Source organism: Anomaloglossus baeobatrachus, chromosome 5 (genome assembly GCF_048569485.1).
Source record: "Anomaloglossus baeobatrachus isolate aAnoBae1 chromosome 5, aAnoBae1.hap1, whole genome shotgun sequence".
Taxonomy (NCBI): Eukaryota; Metazoa; Chordata; class Amphibia; order Anura; family Aromobatidae; genus Anomaloglossus; species Anomaloglossus baeobatrachus.
The window spans coordinates 508,875,155-508,890,228 of record NC_134357.1 but is presented as its reverse complement, the minus strand read 5'-3'; the positions used below and the strand labels follow the sequence as shown (position 1 = coordinate 508,890,228).

The 15,074-nt window shown below is 51.4% G+C and overlaps 1 protein-coding gene across 2 annotated transcripts in view; it reads left to right on the top strand.

Moving 5' to 3' along the window:
- Positions 1-15,074, top strand: part of LOC142311985 (uncharacterized) — a 66,102-nt gene that overhangs the window by 20,767 nt on the left and 30,261 nt on the right. Inside the window, exons 1-5 of one of the 2 annotated variants that reach the window (XM_075350859.1) lie at positions 5,820-5,887; positions 7,890-8,033; positions 8,163-8,342; positions 8,425-8,548; positions 8,632-8,729. In XM_075350859.1, the coding sequence (XP_075206974.1) occupies positions 7,956-8,033; positions 8,163-8,342; positions 8,425-8,548; positions 8,632-8,729 (480 nt within the window). In that variant the 5' untranslated portion in view covers positions 5,820-5,887; positions 7,890-7,955. Of the gene's footprint in view, positions 1-5,819; positions 5,888-7,889; positions 8,034-8,162; positions 8,343-8,424; positions 8,549-8,631; positions 8,730-15,074 lie in introns of those variants that run through there. The other variant, XM_075350860.1, reaches the window with a different exon arrangement.

Genomic DNA, 15,074 nt, shown 5'->3' with positions numbered 1-15,074 from the left:
CCACATACAAGGGAGAAATACCTCAACATTATGACAAAACCATATAAATGACCAAATAATACCACATACAACAGAGAAATACCACCACACTGTGACCAGACCACATATTACCACCACACAGTGCCTGAATAATACTACAATTATGATCATGAAAAAAAACCACAATGCTAATAACACTAATATTACCATCAGTGCCATTATACACAGGAGCTCTATATATAGTGTCAGTGTGTATGTAGTGTCAGTGTCAACTAAGGAGTTGGTGGCCAACTATAGCATGAGAAAGATGGAATGTTTACCGATCACTATTGCTGGTCAGGAGGTAGAGCAGGTGGAGAGATACAAATATTTGGAGGTCCACCTGGATAGCAAACTGGACTGGAGATGCCACTCAGAGATGGTTTACAAGAAGGGGATGAGCAGATTGTATTTCCTAAGAAAACTGAGGTCTTTTAATGTGTGCAGCAAAATGTTAGAAATGTTCTACTAGTCTGTAGTGGCAGGTGCCATCTTTTTTGCACTCATATGCTGGGGTAGTAGTGTGTGGGTCTCTGATGCTAATAAGCTGAATAAGCTTATTAAGAAGGCAAGCTCTGCTGTTGGCTGCAATCTGGACTCTTTTGAGGAGGTCGTGGAGAGAACTCTGAAAAAGTGTATGGCGATTATGAATAATAATGCACATCCATTATATGAGCTATTTATGAGACAGAAGAGCACCTTCACTAACCGGCTAATCCTTCTGAGGTGTAAGAAGGAAAAATATAGCAAATTATTTGTGCCAACTGCTATGGGAATGTACAACAATAACATTAGTGTTAAATCATCAAGGTGAATGTCTACTTTATTTTTTCTACTTTCAGTTCACCCGCTGTGTATGTCCTAATCTAATTTATAATTTTCTTCTGTCAACTCTACTGTCTTGTCAATTAAGTAATTCATGTTATGATTTAAAGTGAACCTGTCATCAGAAATTTAGCTATAAACCTAAAAGTTTCCCACTCTGCAGCTCCTGGGCTGCATTCTAGAAAGCTTCCTATAGTTTTTTGTGGCCCCTTTTATTCCAAAATAAATACTTTATAAACTTGTACCTATTCGTATGCAAATTTCTTAAATCTTCCATGGGGGCGGGCTGCCTGATGTACGTTGCTGTCCTCCTGCCGATTTACGCCGCCCCTGAACGCTGAATTTCAAACCTCAGGACGCCGCCCCTGGGCGCCTGTGGTCCCGCGCATGCGCTGTGCTACTGTAGCGGTGCCGTGCACTGCGTGCACGTGTGACCGCTAGTGACGCTTTGCGCGGGCACGAGGTTATGGGCGGCGCTGTGAATGTCATCAGCAAGTGCCGCCCATAACCTCGTGACCGCACTTTCGCCTATTCCTCCAGCGTTCTGCGCAAACGCTCGCTGGCCAGATGACCGGACGTCACCTCCTTCCCATCCTGCTCAGCAGCAGGAAATAGATGGGAGGAGCGGACGGAGCAGTCGGTGCCCTCGCAAAGCGTCACCAGCGGTCACACGTGCACGCAGTGCACAGCACCGCTACAGTAGCACAGCGCATGCGCGGGACCACGGGCGCCCAGGGGCGGCGTCCTGAGGTTTGAAATTCAGCGTTCGGGGGCGGCGTAAATCGGCAGGAGGACAGCAACGTACATCAGGCAGCCCGCCCCCATGGAAGATTTAAGAAATTTGTATACGAAAAGGTACAAGTTTATAAAGTATTTATTTTGGAATAAAAGGGGCCACAAAAACTATAGGAAGCTTCCTAGAATGCAGCCCAGGAGCTGCAGAGGGGGAACTTTTAGGTTGATAGCTAAATTTCTGATGACAGGTTCCCTTTAAGTTGTGCTGCTGTGATACCATAATTTCCCATGGGATCAATAAAGTGTATCGTATCGTATCGTACAGTTAATACAGTGCTCACCAGAGACATTAATTAGTGACATTATACACAGGAGCTCATAGTGTATAGTGTGTGTGTACATATAATACACTGACTTACCAGTGACTTCTCTAGCTGAAGTTATTCATCTTCGCTTTTCCTCTTCATCCGGCACTGACGACCATCACTTTTTGCTGCCATGATCACTCTCCCCTGATGAAGCTCTACTAGTAAGCGACACGCGTCGCGTGGTGATATTTTTACTTGACACTTATTTATATGGCTGATAAACCCTCTGGTGGTTGGATGGGTGCATTGGGAACCTCCATTTGGAGGAAATTCTACATATTTGTTTCTGTGACAATTTTTTTTTAGGCATGTCTATATCCTTGTGTATTACCTGCATTGACATTGTATATTATTGTCACTGATTTCTTGGTTTCCCAGTGTAATAGGTGTTTTTAATATATATTGATGCAAACATTTGGATATTATAGCCCTTGATGGTCTATATCTGGTTACTAATCTCCACCTTGAGGTGCATTTACTGTGTCTGTGTCAATTGTTTTTTTAAAAGTTTTTAACCTGTGTCCATTTCCCAATAAAAGGTTGTTATGTTTACTAATTGTTAATGGAGTGCCTCGATGATCTGCTTCTTTGTTCTTTCTTGGTCATATATTCCAGCAGATTGTGCACCCTTACCTATTCTTATAATATGTATATTATTGGCTGTGCATTCCCGCCTCCTCCTTTTGAATATTTCGATTGTAAACTGCATGGGTCCTAAAAGAGGTGTGTCGCGGGCGGCGGGGCGCTGCGCTCGCTAACGCTCAGGTCCGGTGCTGCTGCTGCTCGGTGGCTCGAGCGGTGGGCCGGATCCGGGGACTCGAGAGTGATCCTCGCCTCGCCCGGATCCTCGCCCGTGAGTGAAAGGGGTAGTTTGGGTTTGGGGAATTAGTCCGTGACGCCACCCACGGGTTGTGGTGAGGTTGGGGCACCACCGCTGCTGGTGACGGGGATCCCGGTAGCGATGGTAGGGAGCAGCTGGGATGTTGTTTTCCCCCTCCATGGGTAGGGGTTGGTGGTCCCGGGGCCCGGTGAGGTGACGGGGAGGCAGGGTTGGCAAGGTGCAGGGTCGCCTGGACTGCGCACCGCGGTTGTACTCACTCAGCCACAAATGTACGCAAAGTCTCTGGTAAACCAAACGGCTGGATGGACGGGTCCCGCAGCCGGCTGCTGTAGCTTCTCCCGGACAGTTGGTGGTGGCTGCCTTTCCCTGCACCTTTGTGTATGTTCGGTCCCGATGGATTCCCACCGGTAACCCGCTCCCCAGCGTATATATGTGCCGGAGGAGCCCTTTTGTCCGCAGGCTCTGGCCCTTGGAACTCTAGCTGTGGCGGTAGCTGTATTTCCTTCTACTGGTCGGACGGTTGCCTTCAATCGGGTCTTGGCTGTTAGGAAACCCCTGGGGTTCCGGTCACTGACGGATTTGACCTCTAATGACGACTCCAAGCCTGGTCGGGGTCCGTAGGCCCTGCCTGTGTGTGCTGGCTTCACTTCGCTCCCTGATTCGGTACCGGCGGGCCACTGCCCGTCCCCGGTCCTACGGTTCCGCGTTGATCTGCCTCTCCTGCAGACGGCCACCACCGTATTCCAACCTTGCTCTTAGTGCCCGGGCCACACACCCGGACACGGTCAGTTTGCTCCCACACTCCTACTTCACTCCTCTCTCCTTCACTTCCCTAACTGATCTGCTCTGCCTTCCTTTTCCCGCCTCCAGGACTGTGAACTCCTCAGTGGGTGGGGCCAACCGCCTGGCTCCACCCCACCTGGTGTGGACATCAGCCAATGGAGGGAGGCAACAAGGATTTTGTGTCTGGCTGATGTGCCTGTCTCGGGTTGGGGGTGTGTGTTGCAGTACCTGTGACGACCTGGCTAGTCCAGGGCGCCACAGGTGCACCCGTCCCCGTTGTTCGTGCGTCACGGGCAAATCGCTGCCCGTGACGAACAATATCATTGGTACGCGTCACACGCACATACCTTCCCAACGACGTCGCTGTGGCTGCCGAACAAACTCTTTTTAAGGGGGGGGTTCGTGCGGCATCACAGCAACGTCACACAGTGGGCCACCAATAGAAGCGGAGGGACGGAGAGCAGCCGCATGAACATAACTCCCACCTCGTTGCCGAAGGACGCAGGAACGCTGTTGTTCGTTGTTCCCGGGGTGTCACACGTAGTGATGTGTGCTGCCTCAGGAACGACGAACAACCTGCGTCCCAAACGAGCAACGACATTTGGGAAATGAACGACGTATCAACAATCAATGATGTTTGCAGTATTTGGGATCGCTAGCGGTCGCTGGTAGGTGTCACACGCAACGATATCGCTAATGACGCCGGATGTGCGTCACGAATTCCGTAACCCCAGCGACATCTCGTTTGCGATGTCGTTGCGTGTAACGGGGCCTTTAGACTGGTGAATTGTCCATAATGGAGAGTTTGGGTGGACAGGTGCTATCCAAAGCTTTTCAATCTCTGTCCACTTATTATATGCCCACAATGAAGCCCCGAAAGGAATCCTCCTAAGGTGAACTGCCCAGTAATACTTTATGACATCTGGAACCAAAAGATCTCCTCCTAGTTTATGAGTGGTGAAAATTTGTTTAGAGATTCTATGATGCTTGTCGTTCCAAATAAATCTAATTATGGTGGCCTTATTAAATTAGTAGCTTTAAAATGCTAGAGGGAATATTCAATGCTAGCGCTTCTATGTTAGAAGCATTTATCTTATACCCAGAGAGATGCCCATATTCTTTAAGTGTATCTTAAAGGTTAGGGAAGGTTGTGTGAGGGTTAGTGAGAGTTAGCAAAAACATCATCTGCAAATAAAGAGATTTTGAATACCTTATCCCTAATGTCCACCCCCGAGATATTAGGGTTCTGTCGAATCATAGCCGCCAAGGGTTCAATACACATCTTGAACAAGAGCAGGGAGAGGGAACATCCCAGTCTAGTGCCATTAGAGATACTGAAACATGGAGAGGCATGAAAGGGGAGCTTGATAGCAGCCGAGGGAGACTTGTAGAGTGCCCTCAAGGCCATGAGAAAAGCTCCCGACACTCCAAACGTCGCCATAGTCTCAAACAAGAAAGACCAGTTAAGGCGATCAGAAGCCTTTTCTGCATATACCGTAGGCTTAGAAGTAGGGTCTGTTTTTAATTCTATTGGAGCCATCTATCAAGTCAACCACACTTCTAGTGTTCTCCCCCTCCCTGACAAAAGGCACAAAACCCACCTGGGCCTTGTGAATAAGTTGAGGTAACCAGTTATTTAGTCTATTAGCCAACAGACATGTGAATATTTTCAGATCTGAGTTTCATAAGGCTATTGGTCTATAAATAGAGTAATCTAAAGGGTCCCTAGCCGGTTTAGGGATGAGGATCAGGTAGAAGTGTAACAGAGTATGGGTGAACCTTCCATAAATGAGTTGAAGAGATTTGTCATAAAGGGGGTCAACTCATCAGCAAATGTTTTGTAGTATAGATATGTAAGGCCATCTTGTCTCGGAGACTTGCCAGTTGGCAGTTCTTTAAGAATATCCTCGATCTCATTCTGAGTAATTGGTTCATTAAGTGCATTAACCGCCTCTGAGGGAAGGAGCCCATCAGTATAATGTCCGTAGCCCCTCAGTCCTCTCAGGGAATATCTGCAGTCCCCTCAGTGTAACGTCTGCAGCCCCCTCAGTCCTCTGAGTGTAATGGCTGCTGCCCCATCATCCTCTCAGTGTAATGTCTACATCCCATCAGTCCTTACAATGCAATGTCTGCAGCCCCTCAGTGTAACGTCTGCAGCCCCTCAGTGTAATATCCACGAGCCTCATCTCATCTCCAGCAGTGGCAGCAGCAGGTCTGTTGAAGGAGTCCACGCCCCCTCCAGTGACATCATCACCTCACAGGAGCAACTACATTCTAGACGCTACCATATATCCAGTGTGCGGCTCTGCAGGTGGAGGTATGTGGAGATTCCCCATTACATTAACCCCCTCAGTGCTGCGCTCACACTCCAGGAGACAGAACGTGTTCCCGTCTGTGCGGCTCTATCAGGATCTGTCTGTATGGGATTAGATTGGGTCACTTCCCTCCTGACGCCGCTCGCTGCTCTGTAAGGGTACTTTCACACATCCGGATTTGTGCTCTGCGGCACAATACGGCGTTGTGCATAAAAACCGCAACCGGCTTTTGTAACGCCGATTGCGGTTTTTATTGCATTGACTTACATTAGTGCCGTATTGTGCCGCAGGGGCTTGCGTTCGGTCCGGTTTTTGCCGCATGCGGCAGATTTAGCCGATGCGGCGGCCGGATCGAACGTACCCTGCAACGTTTTTTGCTCCGGCAAAAAACACCGCATCGCGCCGCATCCGGCCGCTGCGGCGCATTTTTCAATGCATCCCTATGGAGGCCGGATGCGGCGCGATGCGGAAAAAACCGCATCCGGTCGCCGCATGCGGTATTTTCCACTGCGCATGCTCAGTAGCATGCCGCAACCGGAAAAAACCGGACCGGCCGCATGTAAAAACTGATGCAAAGGATGCGGTGTTTTCACCGCATCCGTTGCATAGTTTTCACAGCCGGATTGAGCCGCAGGGCTCAAACCGGATGTGTGAAAGTAGCCTTCTGTCCAGTCTCCATTATGGCCGTCGCCCGCTCCATGTTGTCACTATCAGGAGATATTAATGTTCTATCATTATCTGTTTCTGCCGTCCCCATCTCTGTGGATGTTCCTGCACTTTATAACTTTGTGTCTGATTTTCATTATAATTTAGATTTCCCTTGTGGATTTCTTCTGTGATTTTGGTGCTGGATTGTTGATATTCTGTGATAAATCTGTGTGTGACTATAGTTGGATTGTGTGTTATACCGGGGGCAGGACGGGGCCAGGACTGGATGTAGTGATCATTTGAAGCTGATAATGTAACACCCTGGAGTCGAGGGGGTTAACGCGACTCATCGCCGGGCTGGGGATGCAGATCCTCTGTGTTGTCACGGGGTGGCTTGGCCCGGTTTCGTGACCCCGAGGTGCACAGTAGCGGGAATGTGGAGGATGGAAGGAAGGATGGAGGATGGGGCTGACGGTGAGGAAAGTCTTTTATCGTGACTCCACCTGCGGTACGCGGCCAGGTAGTAGCTGCCACTGCTGTTGCTGATCTCTGAGGCAGATGTCACTGCAGCTAGGGTGGATTTGTTTCCCGCAGGTGAAGCTAGGCCCGGTATGGAGTAATACGTTGGGGGTGCAGGGCTGAGGGAGATGACAAGAACTCGGTGAAGTCCAGGAGTTGGTGGTCCGGTCAGCCTGGAAGCAGCAGGGGAGTTTCTCTCTGCATGGTAGTTAAAAGCCTTCTTCTATGCGCAGGTGTAGGTCACTTTGGCCTGAAGCTGCACAGCGTCCCTCTTTCTAAGTGTGTTGTATCTTCCGTCTGACAGGTAGCGCAAGCCGGTACTGGGGCCTACTCTGTGGCAGCGACCCTGGGCTCTTTTTAGCCACTTCACCTCCGTATTTCAGATGAGCCAGAAGAGGTAAACTCTTCTGCCCTCTGGCGTTACTACTGGACCATTAGCACGCAGTAGTCTGGGACGTCGGTGTCCCGCTCTATGCGCTCGGTCCTGGAGAGCTAGGTAGCAGCTCTCAGACAGCAACCATTCTCGTTGCTTCATACTACTGTTCTGACGTCTGGCTTCCTGTAACTCCCTAATCCCTCCCCCAAGTCAGTATGTCCAGAGAGGCTCCCTTCAACACAGGTTATGAGCTCCCCCTACTGGTTCGGAGTTGGAAGTGGTGTTGCATGGTAGTGTACCTGGCAGAGATTTCCCCACTGTTTCCAAGCATGACATTGCTCCCAGTGATGAGAAGAAGGCCACTGTGGCTCCCAGGATCACTGGGGTGCAACAGTAACAGCTCCGGAGATTTCTTACATGGGATCTTTATGATGTTACATCTTCATCTTCTCCCCATTCAGGTCCCTACAATATCGGATCCTCTCAGATCTACTCGATAAGAGAATTTTCCTGATTGACCATCAAGGATGGATAGGGACAGGGACAAGATGGCGGAGAGGATATTACACCTCACCCTAGAGATCCTCTTCCGGCTTACTGGAGAGGTGAGAGATTCTGATGACGTCACATTACATCATTCTTATCTATGGGAATAACAGATGGACAGAACTGGAGAGGTGAGGACTCTGGAAATGTCTGTAGTGAGGTTTATTAATGTGTCTCTCCATAACCAGGATTACACAGTAGTGAAGAAGACCTCTAGCGAGCGCTGTCAGGCCCTTGTGTCTGAGGGATGGAGAAGACCCTTGATCCCAATCACAGGGCCTCCACCTCACCCCCTGATACATGAGGACATCAATGAGCAGAAGATCCTAGAACTCACCTACAAGATGATTCAGTTTCTGACTGTTGAGGTGACACTGCTGGGAATGCTGGGATATTATACAGTAACGCTGTGAAGGGATTGGGGGATGATGGTATTATTCTATGTTTCAGGTTCCTATAAGGTGTCAGGATGTCACCGTCTATTTCTCCATGGAGGAGTGGGAATATTTAGAAGGACACAAAGATCTGTACAAGGACATCATGATGGAGGTTCCCCAGCCCCTCACATCACCAGGTAATAGACAGAAGTAAATACACACGGCCTATAATTATCTGTATGTAAAGAATTAATTCAGTCCCTGTATTTGTTTCCTCCAGTTTTATCCAGTAAGAGGACAACATCAGAGAGATGTCCCCGTACTCTTCTTCTGCAGGACTGTAAACAAGAAGATCCCGATGTTTCTCAGAATGATCAGGTAGATGGAGAGAAGGTGTCATGAAATCTCTGTAGACGGCCGTGAAGGTCTTGTGTTCAGACTTTTTTTTAACCCCCTAGTATTATACACTGAATGGCCAATGTATTAGCGATAATGGTACTTGCCTGATATAAAGTTTCCTAAATGGAAATTTGACCAGCGACTCTTGAATGTAGAAGAAAATCCACTTGCAGTGTGAATCTACATTATAATGGGAGCATAAAGTGATCTGATCAATTGAAAGCAGATACTAGGAACATAGGCAACTTATAAGAGAAAGTAGTGACAAGAGTTCATCAACAATCATCCTGAAGAACAGGTAGTGCTCAGACATGTACTAGCTGAAGACAACACTGATGCTACAACTAAAGTTTCTAAACAAACACCTCTCGCAGATCAGGAGCTTACATAGCTTCTGAGGGCAATCAATGTCATCCCTTTTTCACAGAGGTTCTCACACAATGCTCAATTTTACAATGGTCAGATAGGCTTCCGGAAATATGACAGACGTTTTTCTTGCTTCCTGGGGTTCACAGTCTTTAGAGCTTAGTCCTAAAGACCATCTCCAGGAGGAGGAAGATCGGGCTGTTCAGAGCAGGTCAGTACCTCCATCTTATTTGTGGTATCTGTAAAAAGCTGTCTTGTCCTCAAGGGCCAATATTCCTGCAGAACGATCAACACAGACTGGAAGTGATGACATAGAATTGCTATAGTTCTGAAGACCGAAGGTGAATGTACCCGATACTAGATGGGTGTCTGTAATAATGTGGCCATTCAGTGTATGGTTTATACTTGGTGGAGATGACAGGATAAAGCTGATCGTAGACATTAGATGTTGTCTGGGATTTTCTCTCACTTTTCTGGTTATGGAGACTGCTGGTTAGAATTAGGAGCCAACCGTTAGGAGACCTGCAGCTCTGTGATAACTACTGCTGTCATTTTTTGGTCGTCATGTTAATCCCTTCATGACATATGACATATCTCGCGGGCGGAGGGGTGCGCCGCGGCTCGCGCTGCACGCTCGGGTCCGGCGCTGCTGCGATGGCTCCTCGGTGGCTCGAGCGGTGGGCCGGATCCGGGGACTCGAGCGGTGCTCCTCGCCCGTGAGTGAAAGGGGTAGTTTGGTTTGGGGATTTGGTCCGTGACGCCACCCACGGTTTGTGGTGAAGGTGGGCACCACCGCTGCTGGTGACGGGGATCCTGGGAGCGTTGTTAGGGAGCAGCTGAGATGTTTTCCCCCCTCCGTGGGTAGGGGTTGGTGGTCCCGGGGCCCGGTGAGGTGACGGGGAAGCAGGGCTGGCGAGGTGCAGGGTCGCGGGGACAGCGCGGCGGTGCCGGATGGCACTGGTGTACTCACTCAGCAACAGATAAACGCAAAGTCTCTGGTAAACCAAACGGCTGGATGGACGGGTCCCGCAGCCAGCTGCTGTGGCTTCTCCCGGATAGTTGATGGTGGCTGTCTTTCCCTGCACCTGTTTATGTGTTCAGCTCCGATGGCTTCCCTCCGGTAACCCGCTCCCCGGCGTATAGGTGCCGGAGGAGCCCCTTTTGCCCGCAGGCTCTGGCCCTTGGAACTCTAGCTGTGGCGGTAGCTGTATTTCCTTTCTCTGGTCGGACGGTTGCCTTCTATCGGGTTTTGGCTGCTAGGAAACCCCTGGGGTTCCGGTCACTGACAGATTTGACCTTTAACGGCGGCTCCCAGCTTGGTTGGGGTCCGCAGCCCCTGCCTGTGTGTGCTGGCTTCACTTCGCTCCCCGGTTCGGTACCGGCGGGCCACCGCCCGTCCCCGGTCCTACGGTTCCGCGTTGATCGGCCTCTCCTGCAGACGGCCACCACCGTCTGCCAACCTTGCTGTATGTGTCCGGGCCAAGCACACGGACACGGTCAGTTTGCTCCTCCACTACCACCTCTCCAACTGATCTCCTCTCCTTTTCCCGCCTCCAGGACTGTGAACTCCTCAGTGGGTGGGGCCAACCGCCTGGCTCCACCCCACCTGGTGTGGACATCAGCCCCTGGAGGGAGGCAACAAGGATTTTGTGTCTGGCTGATATGCCTGTCTTAGGGTGGGGGTGTGTGTTGTAGTACCTGTGACGACCTGGCTTGCCCAGGGCGCCACACATATTTACATCATATGTTTTGTCCCTTGCTTTGATGCGGGCTTGACGCTGAGCCTGCATCTTTCCCCACTCATGACGACTGATTTAATCAGCTGTCATGTGCCTCTACAAGCCGCGGGTGGATCAGAGATGCGCCTGCATCTGTTAACCAGTTAAATCCCCCTTTCACTACCCCTGTCAATCTTGACAGCAGGATTTACCCCCTACCTGACATATGATGTACCCTGTACGTCATGGCTGGAAAGGGGTTACATAATGGCGATAGCGCGGGCACAGGAAATGTGCCTGTGCAATAGCCATCGGGAGCTCAGCTTGCCATGACTGGAAAGGGGTTCCCAACTGATGACGTTTTGTTTATGTAATGTGATAGCGTGGGTAAAGGAGTTGTGCTCATGTGGTAGCTGTCGGGAGCTCGGTTTGCAAGACAGCCAAACCCTGGCTCTCATAGCCAGGAGTGGTCACCACTCTAGCTGGGCGGACTTGCGTAAAACCTGCTCTCTTTTAAAAAAAATCCGGATCCGGTCCAGAATCAGGCCCCATATAAGTTTATGCAGATCAGAATCTGGAGATTAAAAATGGTGGTAGGAGGATAGAGGATTGGGAGCGCACGCTTTCCAAGCCTCCGCCATGGCCCCCACTCTTGAGTGTCAGCGTGTCAGCTGATTGCATCCAATCACCAGGCGCCAGGACAGCTGGTGGAAGGGAAAAGTAGTGTAACTGAATGAGCCCATACACTCTAGCATCTACAGTGAGTGTAGGGGGTGAGCATACCCCTACAAAAGGAGATAGTACCGGATATGTTATTAATAAAAATGTGTTATCTATATATGCATGTAGTTGGTGTTAGGGCACCCCTAGTGGCCGGGTGGGACGGCTGTTGCCACCGGGGAGGAGGAGCCGGCTGTAGCATGGGGGAAGGTGTGAGTGTGTGTGAGGTGGTTGGATCCGGGACGTGAGAGAGTGAAGATCAAGGGGCAGAGTGTGGGGGCTGAATCAAGAGGGGACGCCGGAGAGAACGGGAGAGTGTACGGATCCTCGGAGAGTGAACCAACCGGTGTGGGTCCGGTGTGTGTGTAACCGTCAGTGGGAGCCCGGTGAAGCGGAGTAATCAGGGCACAGCCCCACAGGAGGATTCGTTAGGGCAGGTTGTCCCCCAGCCCAGGAAGTGTTTTCTTGTCTGCAACCGCCGGATTGAGACTACGTGTGTCAAGTGTGTCAATAAATATGTCTTTTGTTTGCATCACATCTGGCCTGAAGACTGTTTGTACCGCTGCCGGTGACGACACCAACACACTCTGCCCCACTAAGCCAGTTCCCGACCTTGAAGTAGTGATGGAGCCAGGGGTAAGCCTTGAAGCAACAAAGGCCACGACTACAAGGCCGGAGGCCCCCCTGGCACCTCACTACATGTGGCGTAGTCGGCAGGATGCGATTCCCCTGCCAGGAACCCAAGAAGCCGGAGATCAAGTGGTGCCGAGTGCACCGTATCCGGGCTATGAGAGAAGATTTCCAGTCCCATGGTGGGAGGAAGAAGTGCCCAAGGCGTTGGACCGGGCACAAGATGGTGACAAGATGGCCGCCGTCTGTGAAGCTGAGGAAGAAAAGGCGCCAAAAGAAGAGCCTGGGGCTGGCCGGTGCCGAAGAAGAAGTACGGAGTACTCCGCCCAAAGAGGGGAGGCGCCAGTCCCAGGGCACATAGACAGACGTGTGAAGTGGGCGGTGTTCTGAAAGAAAAGAAGTGCCGCCGCGGAGGGGTAGATTTGTGGTGTGGGACCAAGGGTGGAGCATCTTCAAGAGCGGGAAAAGTGAGCCCGCCTCCACTTCCTCTAGTCTCGCCACTGACCCTGACGCACTTACGGAAGCCTCACGACACGAAAATGGAGAGCTTGAACGAGAACCGCGAGAAGCAGTTGATGTCTGCGGAGGTATTCCCCGCCCTCTTGCCGGCCGTACCCAGAGGACCGGGACGAGCCACCAGGGTGACCTGGCTCACGACATGGGATGCGGAGACCGGTGCGACCACCACGGAGGTCCGGGCGACCTACGCCGCCCAAATCCCGTCAGGGAGCCGGATGCTGGGAGCCCCATCCCCCTGCCCGGAGAGACCCCCGCCAGCCGCGGTGGAGTCTGAAAAGCCCGCGCCACCTCGAATTCCGGCGGAGGAATATGCCCAGATGCTGGAGCGAGATGAATGGGGTTTTTATTGGGAGCCGGTGCTGCCGTCTCCCCAGCCGACCCGAAGAGCCCCGTCCCCTGAGCCGGATCCAGTACGAGAGCGGCTACTGGCCGAGACCGTCACTCGGGAGATAATGGCCGGTCCTTATGGAGAAGAACTCGAACACCAGTTTTCGACTGGGGTAGTCGTTAAATTTAACCAAAAGGAAGGCTACGGCTTTATCCGGGATGGAGAGACCGGAGATGATTATTTTTATAATCGTGTTCACTTGAATACCGAGGGCCTTCCCCAGCGGCTGCATACCCTGTACCCTGGGGAAAAGGTCCGTTTCCTGAGAGAAGTGGGCTGCCGGGGCTTGTTTGCGGTGGGGGTGCACCGTACGCCCACTGAACAGGAGGCCGCTCGTTGGCAACAGGAGGTAGAGTGGGAGGAGCACCAAGCCCGGCAGCAAGAACAACGAAGACCGGTGCTGGCTACAGTCTCCCGACCCCGACATACCGTGGCCGTAGCTCCGGCAGTCATGCCCGCGTCCAGTACTGACCCGGAGAAGGGACCCTCGCCGGGACTGGCCATCAACCAGAATATAACGACACATCCAACGATCGTTGTGGGAAGCCCGCCTCTGTCCCGTGCAGCGACCCCCTCACCTCCATCCGAGACTGAGGAGTTCAAGCCGGAGGTCGAAGCGGAGGAACAGCTCGCCCGTTCTGAGCCTTTCCGGCGGCTGCGCCGCTTACCCGGGCAGTCCCTGTCCGAATACATACAGGCGCAGAGGGTCGAGTGGCAACGGGCCTACCAACCGGAATAGGCCTCCACATCAGGAGATGACGGGTCTGTTCGTTTGCTGCCGGTATGTTTGAGCCGGAGAAAGTTTTGTTCCATGTTCCAGTTGTTGGTTCCGGAGCGAGCCTGCTTGCTGGACTGAGCCAGGGGCTCCTCCGCGGTTTGTGGAAGAGGTTGCTGTGTCCCTGCGCTGACCATCGAAGACCGGGAGCGCTGTTGAGCCTCCGGGCATACACCGAAGACCGGGAGCGCTGTTGAGCCTCCGGGCATACACCGAAGACCGGGAGCGCTGCTATGCCTCCGGGCGCGGGACAGGTTCGCAGTGAATTGTATATGTGTCATGTTGTTTACAAGTTGTAATTTTAGAATGAGCCTTGCCGGGAGGCTCGGGTTTTAAGAGGGGAGGTGTGTAGGGGGTGAGCATACCCCTACTGTGAGGTAAAGCCTGGGATATGAAGAGGAATTATGACGAGAAGTCATAATTGCTCTCATCACTCCCTGGCAGTGCCCCCCTCCCTTCTTATTCTCAATGTGCAGCACCTGGAAGGTGTCACATTCCACTTACACATCCATGGCCATGTCCTGTGATATGGAAATGAGATGATGTGAGGACAATGGATCCAGGATGACTCCCTGCAGTCACCCTGTAGTAGGAGCTGCTAGCTAGTTAGCAAGGCTATGGAAATAGCCAGACAGAACGACTCCAGTAAAAAATGGTTCATATCTCGCAAGCCATATTTCCGATAAATATGGCAACCATAAAAATGGTGTCTCCGCATGTGGACGATGCCGGCACCCCCTTTTTATGGAAGTAGGACGTTGGGAAACACACCAAACGTGATATCAGCCATATGGGAACTCGTAGACAGGTCATGAGTCCCCTCGTTCTGTAGCTAAATTCATAACTGTCACAATGAGAGCGTTGACGTCCGTCTACGACGCTCCCAGGCACAGTTATGGCCAAAATCCCCTTTTCTGGATAATTCTGATCCATGCAGGGGGAGTGGCAGTGCTTCCCCGTGAGGTCACTAAGGTAGGAGGAGACCTGGATTTGCCCAGGTTGATAACCCTGCTTCGGCCATTTTCCAAGGTTCTTTCGCTCGGGGGCCTGGTTGGGAAAGACCTGTGGAGGGAGTTCCTAGAAACCTGGTCTACAGCGCCCCCCTGTGGCCAGACACGCAAGGTAACTGATTGAATTGCATACCTGTTGTAAACCCTGCTTTATCTGTAACTGTACTCTGACATATGTATATTCTGTAGATTCCCTAT